Source organism: Pleurodeles waltl, chromosome 12 (assembly GCF_031143425.1).
Source record: "Pleurodeles waltl isolate 20211129_DDA chromosome 12, aPleWal1.hap1.20221129, whole genome shotgun sequence".
Classification (NCBI taxonomy): Eukaryota; Metazoa; Chordata; class Amphibia; order Caudata; family Salamandridae; genus Pleurodeles; species Pleurodeles waltl.
The window spans coordinates 280,208,653-280,224,010 of record NC_090451.1 but is presented as its reverse complement, the minus strand read 5'-3'; the positions used below and the strand labels follow the sequence as shown (position 1 = coordinate 280,224,010).

The 15,358-nt window shown below is 42.7% G+C and overlaps 1 protein-coding gene across 2 annotated transcripts in view; it reads right to left on the bottom strand.

Moving 5' to 3' along the window:
* The window catches only part of LOC138267333 (5-hydroxytryptamine receptor 3A-like), a 332,166-nt gene that overhangs the window by 274,941 nt on the left and 41,867 nt on the right, over nt 1-15,358 (bottom strand). For both annotated transcript variants that reach the window (XM_069216206.1, XM_069216208.1), the window contains one exon: nt 9,839-9,883. In XM_069216206.1, coding sequence (XP_069072307.1) covers nt 9,839-9,883 — 45 coding nt within the window. The remainder of the gene's footprint in view (nt 1-9,838; nt 9,884-15,358) is intronic.

The window sequence follows — 15,358 nt, the reverse complement described above, 5'->3', positions numbered from 1 at the left end:
AAGAGAAACTTGCTGCTGCTTGATGGACGGGGATACCAGACCATGACAGTGCCTGATTCCTCAGGCTTCTTCACCCTAGCCTCGACCCAGCTCGAAAAGCTGATTTATTTCACTCTTCCAGAACCCAGTGCCTGCTGCATACTGAGCGAGCATGCCCCATAATCTGAGTATACTTATGCTGGCCTCACCGTTATGCCAGTAATATCATTGGGTCTCCTGTCTTTAGCCTTAGTAGGCATCCACCAGGCGGAGGCTTGGAGAAAGAGAACAATAGAAGCAATATAGGTCAGGCTCAGATGCCCCACCACATGGGAGCAATGGCCGATATGCTAATGATGGGATGCTCCGAATAACATGCTGCACACATGGGTGGCTCTACAGCATCAGGTGAAGACTGAGCCTGACGATGCAGGGGCAACTGTGAGCACTGAGAGGAAAAAGATTTGCCACAAGCCTGCTGCGGCTCCCGAAGTGTTACAGATGTGGAGGGCCCTACCCACACCAGGGGTCCTGCCCTGTACAAGTATAAGAGTTGTGCGGTATGCAATAAACCCAATCATTTTGCAAAGGTGTGCTGTTCCTCCACATTTAAAAAAGCTCAGAATCCTAAATCAGTGAACATCATGCTTGCACCTGGGGGTCCCTGATGACGAAGAGTATATGGATTATGATGACGTTGGAGAGCTGTCCATGTTATCCATACCATGCAACCTGGAAACCTCAGAGACATATTCCTAAATGCACAATCCTCCTTGCAGGCCATCAGCTGCCAGCCCTGATCAACACTGGAGCCTCAATTAACACCTTAGTGCAGTCAGTCCTAAAGACTCTCCCTCTACAACCTGTTCTGCGTCCCACCTCCACCCAGGTATTTGCATTTGGTTCATCAACCCCGTTAGCCAAAGTGTATGTTACCAAGGATGGTTCTGGAATGTTGTTAATCTACGGGATGGCAGAATGGCTCGATCTAGTCGCTTTTTTTTTTATCGTGTGCACTGAAGGAGTGTGAAGGATTTGGTGGCTGAATTCTCACAGTTATTTGATGGCACCAGGTGTCTCAAAGACCAGTTTGTAAACCTCCACATAGACGACTCCATCCAGCCATTTGCCCTGAAACATCGCAGGGTGGAGTTCCATCTGAACCCAAAGGTGAAAGAGGAACTGAGAAAGTTAGAGCAGGTGGACATTATTTAGGAGGGTGGATGGCCCAACACTCTGGGGGGCCCCGATCGTAGTGGTGCGTAAACCCAAGCAGCCTGAAGAAGTCAGAATTAGCATTGATATGTGTTTACCCAGTATGGCCATCCATCATGAACAGCATATAATTCCCACTGTTGATGAGATTGTGGCAGAAGTCAGTGACTTGAGGTGGTTTTCCAAGATGGATCTCCGAGCAGGATATCATCAGTTCATGCTAGCTGAATCCAGAGTGATCACAACATTCGCCACCTATGTAGGTTTGAAGAGGTACAAACACCTTAGTTTCAGGATGGTCAGTGCGGCAGAAGTGTTTCAAGACACGATCAGAGGGGTGTTGCCTGGCATAGAAAGGGTAATTAATGTCAGTGGTGACATTCTCATGCATGCTTCCTCACCCGAAGAACATTTTGATAGACTAATGACAACCTTCTTGCAGTTACGGGACAACTGCCTCACTCTACACAGAGACAAATGTACACTCCTTCAGCAAGAAATAGCTTTTTTTGTTTACCGTTTCTTTGAAAATGGTGTCAAGCCCGATACAGCAAATGTCCAGGACATTCAATCAACGCTGGCGCCTACCTGTGTCAAAGGTGTACATGGTTTTTTAGGGATGGTGACTTATTGAGGCCAGTTCATTCAAAACTTGTACTCTTACTGCCCACTTCGGGAACTGACATAGATCAACGCAGTGTGGATTTGGTTGCCAGCCCAAGAAGATGTTTTCAAGCGACCAAGCAAGCTTTGTCCGCAAACACTACTTTAGCGTATTTTGATCCTTGCTGGGATTCTGAACTGTCAGTTGATGCAAGCCGCATGGCCTTGGGGCTGTTCTGTCACAAAAACAAAGTAATGGTGGCTGGGCTGCAGTGGCATATGCTAGTTGTGCTTTGACAGAGACAGGGCAGAGATTATCTCACATAGAGAAGGAGGCCTTTGCAGTGCTTTGGTGGTGCCAACATTTTCACATATACCTTTATGGCGAACCATTCATAGTCCATACAGACCACAAACCACTAGTCCCTCTGTTCGCTGGATCCTCTTCCAAACCTCCACCAAGGATCATGAAGTGTATCCTCAAGCTCCAGGAGTACAGCTTCTTGGTGGTGCACCGACCCAGGACTCATAATCCAGCAAACTATCTGTCTAGGCATGCAAGACCAGCCACAGTTGGTGAAGAGTTGGATGCTGAGGACATGGAGGAGTTTGTACGGCTGTGGTGGAACAGTCTAGGCCACTGCCCATCTCCCTGGTGGAGATCATCAAGGCCACTGCTGTGGATGAGTGTCTAAATGTTTGCAATCTCAGCAGTGGTGTCATGGGAATTGGCACACACTTATTCAAAAGGCATTTTATTGTACTGACGAAGAGCGGCAGACTCTTGTGTCATGTCCGAAGAAGTGTGTTTGCTGAGAGACCTCTGTTTAGTCATTCCAAGAACACTGCAACAACAGGTGGTCAACCTTGCTCACACTACTCACCCAGGGTTTGTTAAAGCTAACTCCAGGCTCAAATGCAAGGTATGGTTTGGATGAACCTGGTTTGGATGACTGGGTGGAACAGACAGTAAGATAATGCCTGCTGTGTCACGCTGCTGGTCCAGCGGGGCCACCAGCACCTATCATTACAGAGCCAAGTTCCTCCATTTCCTTGGCACAGAGCCAGTGCTGATTTTGGAAGCCTACCAAATGGTCGACACATGCTAGTGATAATAGATGACCTCAAAATATCCTGAAGTCAAAATTCTGTGGCTGGCCAGACGGTACCACAACTGCAAAGGGTCATAGCCACTCATGGTCTATTGCGTAAACTCCAGACTGACAACGGTCCCCCTTTCTCCAGTCAGGAGTTTCAGAGGCATTCATCACCAGAAGATCACACCCCGTTGGCCACAGGCGGAAGGTGAAGTAGAACGCTTCATGCAAACTTTGAACAAAGTCCTGAGAATTGCGCTAGCAAGTGGTCAAAACATGGAGTGTGCTCTGCATGTGTTCCCTAGAGAGTATTGCCTTATGCCACATGCCATGACCAGGGTGAACCCTAGCGCTCTATGTATGAACAGGATGGTGGGCGACCTCATCCCTCAAGTGGTGGATGCATTGACACTCCGAGATAAAGTGGCCAAAGCTCTATGTCAATGCCACATACAAAATGATCAAATATCTAGGACATGACAAGCCCAACAGAGACATATCCGGATTGGTGACTTGGTGCTGGTCGGGAATTGACATCCAGGTATGCCTTTTTGATACCTTCTGAGCTTGCCCTCTGGAGAGTATACACTATGAAAGGAACCCTGATCACTGCAATAAAAGGTGGTGTGACCATCACCAGGAATGTATCTTCAAGATTTACCAGCAACCCGCCCTCAGGCTCGATGATTACCAACGTGTGCACCCAGTGGAGCACTTGGGAAATGATGACGCTTCGCCTTCGAGGCATCTAAGGGGCCATTCTTCTACTTTCACCTATGACACATCATTTGGAGGCCAAGGGCCCTTACAGCCTCTGAATTCTCCTGCTTCCTGTGAAAATGGAACATAGGAAGTTTCAAGCAATGACCCAGTTAATAAGGACCCTTTGCAGCAGGGAGATCCCATAGAAACTGATGGTGGTCCTTGTCGGCCATGGATAGAGAGATATCATGTCACAACATGTCCAGCAAGGTCCACCCAACTGAGAGATTTTGTCCTGAGCTGCTGTGGAAGCTATTGAACAGATACCTCTGTCCATTTGTTCTGATTTGCAGTTCTAGTGTTTTTTGTCTTTCAGGTTTTGACACACCTGGAGAAAATTGTTTTGCTGCCAAGATCTACATTTTATTTCTTTGTTTATTTATTTATCTTTTGTTGTCTGGGTAAAGGAGGAATGTTGTGTTGGGGATGGGTCATCCCAATACATATAATGAGTGAGGGGTGCTTTAAATACAGACCCCATAACGGTTGGCCACAATGGTAGTGGCTGTGACGTCACAGCAGAAAAGTAATAAAATGCCCCGGGGCCCAGACCTCGTGGTTGATATTGTGAAAGTTACCCCGGTGTTGCATTCCTCTGTTACCAGTGCTGAGCACTATAACTGAGACCTCGCTAGGTACGCAACATCCTCCTTCACACTAGGAACACATCAATGCTGCCTGAGGTTCATGAAGATGGTGGCCTGCTTACTTCCTTCCAGAACTGGCTCCGCAATATGTGCTGCTAGCCCTCCTATTCATTGCGATCTGCTCCAGCTGCTAAGAACTTCTGCAAGCCTGAGAAAGCTTTGGGTTCCTTGCTCTTGTATGCTGTCCGCGCACCACCACCTACTTGCTCCAATGCCACCACCTGCTTGCTTTTGGGTTGTGCACACTGAGCAACTTTCACTATGACTGAGATGAGGTGCTTCAGTTCTGCCTGTGAATGTTCCTCGAATTATCCCTGATCAAAGTCTTTAATATTGACAGCGACTCCTAAGACATCTTACTAGTACTATCGCCTGTTCCACACACCCTCACAAATTCGTTGTGCGTGTCATTTGGAGCAAGTCTTCCCTTTGTTAGACAGTCTAATGCCTTGCCATCTTGATATCTCTGCAGTAACCGTAGCTGACCATGCTGGTCTGGCTGGAAGGTGTTTTACAGCTTCTGGGCTACCCTTACAACATGTTATTATTTCATGTTCTGAAGCCTCCTCTTTGATGAACACCAAAGTGAACGCTATCTCAACATATGCAAATGTAACCAGGTGCCAGGAGTTCAAACGACAGACATTGCTGGCATGACAGGTAGTTTAATTTGTTGTTGAAACGACCTATCGAAGCAGAGAATGAAGAACTAGACCTCACAAAGGTTTATCGTCCGTTCCTCATCAATGTCCTACACAGGGCTGATGCTCACCTGCGTTCAGATCAGATGGGAAAAGAGTCCAGGAGCTGATTTACTGGGTGATGATACCATGAGGCTAGGTTCATTTGTGAATGAGGTGTTCAGGCTATCTATGGAGATGCTTAAGTTGTAAAAGTACAAGTGCCGGGCCCATAGTTTTGCCTGCTTCCGGTGCTATTGAATGTCAGCATGCCAAATACTAAGACTCTGTAGTCTTGATTGCACGTTGTGCCTTGATAATTCACCACCAGACACTTCCTGCTCTTTATGTCACTTCTGCTGGGCCTTTTTTTGATACCCCTCTTTCTAAATGTGTCATTTTTTTCTTTCTCTTTTGCTGTGGATCAAGTTTTGATGGGAGGAGATAAGTGCTAGTTCCTAAAAATGAGTGTCTGTGGGCCCAACCGGCAAACACCTGCTCAAAGTAAGCGCCTATCCATGGCCTTCACCAGTGTTCAGCACCACAAACAAGAAGGCACCATCGTCTCACAGTCTGTTTTTTTGGTGGTTTCCGGCATTATTCACAGTCTCGGCAACCAGGGCTCCATCGCAATACCTTTGTAGGGAAATTTGCACATGGGTTGAACGGCTGTAGAGTAGGGAGCTGCCTTGTTGCCATTAAGGCAGGTGAATGGGGATTATGGAGAATAATGTGATAGATGGCCCAATCACCAACGAATGGTCAGTGAATTAGTCATGCAATCGCCATCAACCACCCTGGCAAGCGCAGTTGGCATATGAATTACTCAAGTTTATGGAGATGCCACTCTAACTTTCAGACCCTGATTGGTGCCATAATATTTTCAAGACACTAGCTCTTATCTTACCTTTCCAAAACTTGACAGACTTCGGAACAAAAACATACTGCCTTCAAAAAAGAAATTACACACTGCTACTGACAATGCCGTCTCAAAATTAAAAAGCAACAACTACCTATTTCTGTAACTAAAAAGCCTTCATTAGTCACCTGAAAACAAAAAACAAGCATTGGCAAACCATTGCTTACCAGAATTTCGTCCATTTTTGTTTTGATTTGTCATGGTTTCTGCAAGACGTTAGTGTTGAGGAAAGTGCCGGCCCTCATTAATCTAAAATTAAACATTGGCTGAATGCAAACATATTTGGTGATCTCAAAAAGCACACATTACTACAGTACTTCCTGGCACTGAAGGGGACGACTTTGTATGTATAAGTGCTCCTTGTGAAAGGGCAGCATGCTATAACTTGTAGTGAAGTCAGCCAATGGCTGACGTGGTCTGACACATTGCCTCTTGACAAATGTGAATGACACCACCACAGACCAATGGAAGATTTTCAGTCTGTCTGAAAACCCATAGAAGTAACTATGTTATATACAACATTTTCGTGAAATCAAAAGGTCTTGGCTAACACAGATACAAAATGCCAATCGGTCTGGCGTTGGCTGCTGGCTTTTTGCCGTTGAGAAGGGAAAAAGGCAAGAATGAAAGGTGGCAAAAAAATACAAGAAAGAATTCAAAAGGCAGGAAATCGAGATAAAAAGAAAGAAATTTAGAAGGGAAGAAAGAAAGAATACAAGGAGAAGGAAAAAAGAAGAAAGGAAGGGTATAATGAAAGAAAAAAGAACGAAAGGCAAGAAAATTATAAAAGAAGACACACTTTATACACTACAGTTTCAAATAAACACAGTCTGTTATGTTGTGAAATAACAGTAGTCAAATAAACAAAATACACCCCAAAAACAATTTACAACACAATTGGCTGGTGATAGGAAAAGGTAAGCCTGGAATGTACTTTGGTTACTTTAAAAGCATCCTACTGTCACATCAGGCTCTAAACACTAAGGCTACACTGAAGTAATGATAAAATATCAACAAAATAACACTGGCTCCGAAGGGAACTGCTTGTGTAAGGATGTGCTCATTGTGAAAGAACAAAATAAGTCTTTCAAAGTGAAGTTAACCAATGGCTTAAGCCGGCTGACCCCTTGTCCCATGTTGTGTGCTGTAGTGGGCGGAAGCTAAATGTGAATGGCAGAAAAATGGAGCAATGGATAAGTAGAGCTGACAGCCCCTTTAGGTAAGTATATTTCACATACATTTCAGTAAAATCAAAAGGTCTTAGCTAACACCAGACCTAATAATTAGCACCAGAAAGGTGTATTATTTTCAGTGCCTTATTAATGTCTCTCCGTAAACCGACACAAATATGAATTAAATGTAATCTGTTTGATGCTTATACTGATATGGTAAACAGAAATGTTTAATTATTATTATTATTATTGTTGTTGTGGTTGTTGTTATTAAGGGAAGCTCTACAAATAGACATCAGTTTCTTTCTTTTGAAAAATGCGATTGGAGGATGTCACCGTTTTGCTCCAAATTACAAAAGCAAGCCTGAGTCTTTTCTTGGCGTTCAATGTTTTGCAGACCACTTGATGCCATTATAAAATCAGGACTACAAGTCCCAGAATACAACAATAAAACCTGGATGTGGAGCTACTCCTGGAAAACCTGCGAGATCAGCATTTTCTGATGCCCCAGACATGTGCAAATTTCCATGTATTATTTATTTTATTTTGAATGTTAGTTTAAATGACCCCTAGAAAGCATGGCAGACGCTGTCTCACAGAGCTATGAGATAAGAAACTATGCAATAGTTGGAAGACCAGTGATATCATCAGTGAAAGTTCATATCGGCATCTTAAACTGTGAGATTTTTTGAGACTACCTTAAAAAGGTGCCCTATTTTCTATTTAAAATGTATAACTTAAAAAATTGGTGAAACGGCGTTGGGGACTAAGCGGATAGACTTGTATTATTATAATAGACAATTAACTCGAAACCAAAGGAAGGTTTTACGTACTGGAATTCCTTCATTTTGCCTGTCAAGGTGTAATAAAACTCACTGAACTGTGTTTGCCCTGAGATGCAATTCCCCGCTCGTAATCATTCACTGTTAGCAAAAGTCCGGTATGGTTGTTATATGTGCCGGAATAGCTCAGACATTGTGCAGCAGGCTTAAATACACTACCATTTCGTTAGTAGTTTTAAATGCCAGAAGCCTGTGCTCACCACTGATAAAATGTGATCTCTCATTGACGGCTCATGGCCCATCCTAGTCCCCGAAAATGTTCATTTTAAAGCGGGTTGTTCCTGTTTAGGCCTAGCTGCTGGGCGTGCTCCAACCAGCAGTATCCCCCTTTTGCTGGGGTTTCCTTTTAGATGGCTTAAGTAAATTAATTGATCATTTTTTGGGAAGCGGGCCCTAAGTTAACAGATTTACTTTAAAATACGTGGAGTAATCTCAATAATAAGCTTTTAATCGTCTGCATAGTTAAACTAGAGGAATTTCCATGATTGCGTCAAAAAATATTCGATAAGAGGAGTAGGGCAGACAGTGTATTATGTAAGGATAATGATTTTCAAATTAGATAAATCTCCAGTATTCTATGACACAGGCTTATATTTTACATTGTTAGCACAGTGGTATATTTAGAAACAATGTATGTATGAAAAATTCCAGCTGGCAACACAGGTTTCCTCCCCATAAGTAGCAAATAGACCAGGGGCTTTTTCAAGGCTAAAAATCTACGTGGCCAATTCTGCAAGTATTGACATTCACAGTTACGTCTGATGAAGCCTGTGGTCCTGCCTGCTACAGGAGTCTGATTGTTCTAAAACTATTTGGTAATTAGAGGTCAGGGTCAAACATACAAGAAAAATGTGTCACCTGGGAATAAAACAGAGCCAAGAGGTCTCAAGTTTAGATGCGGTCTGGGAAATGAGAGAAAGGAAAGGGAAATCCTCTTGTGGAGTATCAGGTTTAGGTAAAATGTTGTCAAAAAGCAAGCTAAAGTCTTGCGTTTAAGTCAGAAAAAGGAAAAATTTCTACGGACAGGTTCTGGGGTTCTTTTTTGTGTATCACGCTTTCTATATTCTAAATTACAAATTCCTTCCATATGTCAGTGTCCGCCCTACTTCTCCCTTATTTGGATCTGCATGGGTCTATGGGTATTGCCCACTCTCTAGGGCAAGGCAGTACCTTTAGATATTAAGGTAATTTGAGGCAGCGCAATCCCTGGGATCCTCCCCCTTTCTTCCATCAGAAGGGTAATATTTAAAGTAAAATGCTCCCTGGCACAAACAAGATGGCTCCGCTTAGAACGCATAAGTTGCAAGTCTCGCTGCTTGAGCCTTTTAGAAAAATATACAAACATCCAAGCAAGAACAGAAGCTCATTGACCCCAGTATGCCAGCAAGGTGTGTTGTTATGTTTACAAACATTTCCAAGTGAGGTTTGCTATAAAGGTATGCATGTTGGATTACTCTTTTTAAGATCACGCAGCAGATATTTGTGGTTAAATGCATCTACGTTTTGGTCATACACCTTCAAAAATCTAATTTTCATGAATATCATGAAATTAAATAAAGGAATGAAAATTGTTTTTCACACTGTTTATTTCTTCAATAAAGCCTACAAGAGCAAAATGATGAACTCAGAAAGCTCTTTGTTACCCTTCAGCTGTTATTAATACTTAACTCTGAGTTAAAATTTGCATTTCCTGATCTTCCCAGACGTTAATTGGATTCCTACATTACTGACAGATTTAGCTGCAGAATTGAGAGGAGGGCTCATAGAGACCAATGCAAAGCATTCTCTGTGTTCTGAATATTCGGACCTCTAAATGTAACAAACCAGATCTACAGATCCTTTTAGGAACATTTATTACCAATCGGATGCTAGGACTAATGGAACATGTTTGCAATAGTTCAGTTTAAAACGACTCAACTCACCACTGTAAAGGTCATCAAGGACGAGAGAAGCTGTAACTTTTCATCCTGTAAAGCAAAGTTATGACATTAAAAATCAGTATCTATGCAGCTGTGTAGTTTTCTGCAAGCATACTTTTCCAAGAGTGAGTAAGAGAGTTGGTGAGTAAGTGAGTGAGCAAGCAAGTGTGAAAGAGGTTGTGTGTGGCAAATGAGTGGGTGTGGGTTGGAGTAAGTTGGTGTAATAATAAATGAAAAATAGCAAATCTGAGTATGAGTGAGCGATAGCGAGTTTGAGAGAGTGTTGGAAATGGCCCTTTCTGCAGGGTCATCAACAGACTTTTTGCCTTCCTCCTCTTTTTCTGACCCTGTTTTAATTAGCTTTCGGACTATGGGCACTTTGCCACTGCCAACCAGTGCTAAAGTGCATGTGCTCTGTGTCTAAAACATGGCAACATTGGTGTCTCCAGGATTGCCATATTTGATTTACTGGTAAGTCCCTAGTAGAGCGCACAGTGTGCGCCCAGGGCCTGCAATTTAAATGCTACTAGTGGGCCGGCAGCACTGGTTCTGCCACCCACTAAGGTAGACTTTCAAATATGCCTCAGGCTAGCCATTGCAGAGCCTGTGTGTGCAGTTTAAACTGCTATTTCGACCGGGCAAGTGTAACCAGTTGCCAGGCCCAAACCTTCCTTTTTATTACATGTAAGACACCTATAATATAGGCTCTGGTTAGCCTCAAGAGAAGGGTGCAGTGTATTTAAAAGGTTGGGCATGTATGTTTAGGTCTAACATCTTCCGGTAGGTGAAAAACTCTTGAATTTCTTTTTTACTATGGCAAGGACCATCTCTCCCATAAGCTAGTATGGGTATTGCCCTAAAACATCTTTTAAGTGTAATTTCCCTTTGGGAAGAGATAGAAAAATGGAGTTTGGTGTCTGGGCGCACAATCTAAAAAGACATCCTGTTGTAAAGTTGTTTTTTCCCCTGAGAGATTTTCAGAGACCATGCGCAATGCTGCATGGACTCTGAAAATCTCTCAGGGAAAATCGTGGTGGAACGAGTCTTACCCTTTTTTCTCCCTAGCAGTAAGTCTCTTACACACACAAAAGCAAGAAAGGTGATGCAGGATAGATTTCAATACATATACTGAAAAGACTGCAATCTAAAATAAAATGCATGAGCTGCCATGATTAGAATAATGAAGAGTAACAAAATCAGGATTGTGGAAACATGCAATTTAAATATAAACAACCCTAACATATTTGCAATAAACCTGAATATGCAAATTCCTCCCTAGTGCGTATTTTCTACCCTAGAGAGATCAAGGCATGAAAAGCCTAATCCACCATGCCATGTCCATGAGAAGCACCACAACCCTGTTACCTTAGGACAAGCTCATCCTCCAGTCAGGCTCTGTAGAGACACAAAGCCTGAGGTCTGTTGCAAATTTCCTGGGTGGAACCTTCGCTAATGGCCTTGGTCTCACAAGGTGTTTTTATAGGGCACGTTATTGTTCATGCAAACATATTGGCGTGGGTATGTACTTAAACGTTAGATTATGTTCGCAAACTTGTATCGGCAATATCATAACAAATGCCTGACATGTTCACATTCTGTTCTTGTCCAACGTAAAGCAAAGAACATCAATGAATAAAATTCAATAATAAAAACAGAGCATGTTACCTAGGTAAAAGGACACAGGCCTGCAAGCCTCAGTTAAGCTAAACTCCTGTGCTCAGGCAAACTAAAATGGACCTGCGACACCTATCAGATGACATGTAACTCATTCTTTCTGTCATGGACAAGACACCCAGTATCTGGATGAAGGTAAATGCCTGCATGATTGAAATCATCCAATGGATGAAGACCAACTGTCTAAAGCTGAACACCAGCAAGACCTAATTTGTGAACTTCGGAAAGAGCATATCACTGTGGGATTTTACCTGGTGGCCAACAGAGCTACAACTGACTCCCAGCACCCACAACAAGAATCTCGGGTTCATCGACAGCAAACTTAATATTACTTCTCAAGTCAATGCCATCACCATCTCAAGCTTCTGTACCCTGAGGTTGCTGAGGAAATTTTTCAAATGGCTCCTAATCAGCACCTGGAAAACTGTCATGCACACCCTGGTCACAAGCAAGCAGGACTATGGGGGCACCCTCTACGCCAGGATCAAACTCACTGGAAGGCTGCAGACGATCCAGAACTTGGTGGTCAATATCACCCTGAACCTCCCAGGTCGCAAACAAACACAATTCAAACTTGTCACCCACACTTTCAAAGTACTACACAACACTGTCCCAGCTCACCTCAACAATTGCATCTGCTTTCAGAAACCTTCCAGACACCTCAGCTTGTCCGGACTCCTACTTTCACAAATCCCACATATACAGAGAACCAGATATGTCAGTCAAACTTTCTCCTACATAGCTCCTAAAGAGTGGACCAAACTGCTGCTCAACATAGGGGTCTCCTCCTCACTTCTTGAATTCCACAAAAAGCTGAAGCCCTGGCTTTTTAAGTAGTCCCACTAGGCCTCAGCATGCCTGAACTAACACCTGCTCAGCGCCTGGATACCCTCCCGGGTGATAGTGTACTCTACTAATCCACATAATATAACATAAGATAACTCTATTTGAAAGTCTTCTCTACTCCGTGGATCGAAGGCCTCAAACAATGCTTGCACTGTATCCATTCCTGAATGTAAAGCATCTACCTGAAGCTTAACACCTCTAAAACAGACTCACAAACATCCCAAACAGAATTCCCACTATTCATCGAGAGCAACAAGCAACACATATCCCAAATCTGACTAAACAGAGTGAACATGGAGAGATTCAAACTGCAACCTACATCTAGTACCATGTCACTTGGATTTAACACATCGCCAAAAAAACACAATGGCCTAGAATCAGCTCTGTCTCTGCTACAGAAAGTAAAACTATTCTTCCCACAAAGCAACTTCAGAACTGACATGCAAATACTTATGCTCCTGTAACTGGAAGATGCAAGAGTACGCTCTGGTACATGGCCTCCCAGATTCCACAGCAGCACACTCTTAAGGGCATTCTACAAACTTTTAGCATGTTTCATCCAGTACTTGAAGAATTATGAATGCATTACCCCCATCTTGTTGGAACTCCACTAGGCACCCTTCCCAGCCCTTCACCATCATCAAAATCATTTGCAGCAACTATAAAGCCATCATGACAGCACCTCGGCCTATCACGCAGACAAGCTCACTAACTCGGTTGGATCTTGGAATACTCACAGCCTTGACTCCATCTGACTGGAGGCAAAGAAGTGCAAAAAGAGGCAAAGAAGTGCATAAAGAGGCAAAGAAGTGCAAAAAGAGAAGAACAAAGCAACAGACCTGGATCTATGCATCTGATATTTGGAACACCTTCCCAATATAAATCAGGAACTGTGCCAATAATGCAGCAATATAGGAAAGAGCTGAGGGCACCTCTCTGAAGAACATTACTTCATGATGATGCAACAGCCCATTTTTGCCCCTAGAAACTAGCTCCAGCAACAAGTTCACTGTGTCTTTGCCTTTGACCCTGTACAGCACTCTACTTCCCTTTGGCAAGGTTTTGTACTATATAAATATTTCTTATATACATACGTGTTTATATCACATTGGCAAAGTCATAATTTTCAATATTGACTTAAATAGCCATGTAATGTATTGTCCAATTCTGCTATGGTGGTTCCATGTGAAAATGTTTAGTGGTAGAAAAGAGCTAACCAATGTTGAAGAAGCATTTCTGGACAATACTGTACTTAATTGTATTGAGAAGTCCACTGAACACATATCTGCAGCAGGATTTGGCGACACCATGGGTCATATATGTAATGATCTTAACACTGCAGTTAACAAGATGTCTGTTGACATAAAAATTTTGCTTTGGTCTTTGCGCACTGAATGGGAACATAAATGCAGTCTTCCACATTTTATTGATGCATTAACAGGACAAAACTTGAACATTAATGCATCAATGCTCATATCTCCTTGGTGGCATTGTCATGGTATTGCAGAGAATCACTAGGGTGCTGGAGGTTTGTGGTTACCTCACCACCCTCATTAGCCTCAGAGCAGTAGTACTATAAGTCTCCTTTCGGATCATCAACCACAGAGAATCAGGCCCGTAACACAGGCACCCTAAACAAAGGGTTAGCATGAATAAAAGTGATACTGTAGAATACATGGTGGTTTGTGACATGGATGAATAAGAAGATACTGGCAGTGGATACATTTATTTTTGTTAATTTAATATATTGTATTTGTTAAAGTTATTGACCACCTATGTGTATGAGGTAAATACTGGATAAGTGTCAATAAAGGTAAGTGTCATAGAAACATAGTTAATTTTTATTTTATTTTTATCTATTATGTTTTTTTAACATGGCGATCACAGTATCAGAGCGCTGTAGCAAGAGAGAGCTGATTAGGGTTACTGCAAAAAGCCTGTTGCTTCAGATCAGCTGTACATAGAGTTAGAAGAGCTGTCAAAACAATAGGATATCAAATAGGGTGAATGACCATTTCAAAATAGTTCTCTTTTGGCACAAGTTTTTCTATAAGTATGGCTTTGACTTCCTTCTTGAAAAACCTGGGTGAGGTAATTGCTCTTGTTGAGGGTGGTAGGGAGTTCCATATTTTTGGAGCAGATCTAGCAAAAGTGTGGCTGTGGGTTTTCCTCTTTTTTAAATCTGGCTTGTTCTGGTATGAGAGCTTTAGCACTTCTAGACTCCCTCCCGCCTCCTGATAGTTTGATCCGATTCACCATGTATTTGGGACCAGCATTGTGTAGAGCTTTGTGAGTTATGTATGCTACTTTGTGTTGGATTCTAGTTTTAACTTGGAGCCAAGTAAGCTCCCTGATTGATGGGGAAATGCAATCATAGTGACATGTGCCTGGTAAACGTCTTGCTACTGCATTTAAAGTTGCTTTCCTTAGTTGCTCGGATGGCTTAAGGTAGGTCTATGAAAGCTGCATTCCCATAGTCCAGTCTTCAGAGCACTAGAGGTTGAACTGCCGGTTTAAGGTCATATGGCGGTATGAATGGTTTTACTTTTCTTAGAAGGTGCAGATGTAGGTTAGCACGTCTGGTTGCAGCTTGTATGTGAGCTTGCATGTTTAAATTTGAGTTTAGTGTGATGCCTAGTGATTTTATGGTTGGGGTGCAGTTTAGTGATTTGAGGTGGAGTGACCATGATTGAAGTTGTAGGGATCTAAGGAGTGGGGAGAAAAGAATACATTTGCTTTTCATCTGATTCAGTTTGAGATGGTTGTGTGCCAGACAGTCCTGTGTTTTCCTCGGGGTGTTCTAGTCTCCAGATATCCTGTTGAGTTGAGAGTTTGATGCAGAGCTGAGTATCATCAGCATGCATGTGGTATGAGATTTAAGGATTTCAGTGAGTGGTTTCATGTATGCATTGAAGAGCGTTGGTGAAATAGTAGGTCCTTGTGGAACACCCATGTCGATAACTTTAGTTATATGTTTCTTTTGGAAATCCAACCATTTTTTTA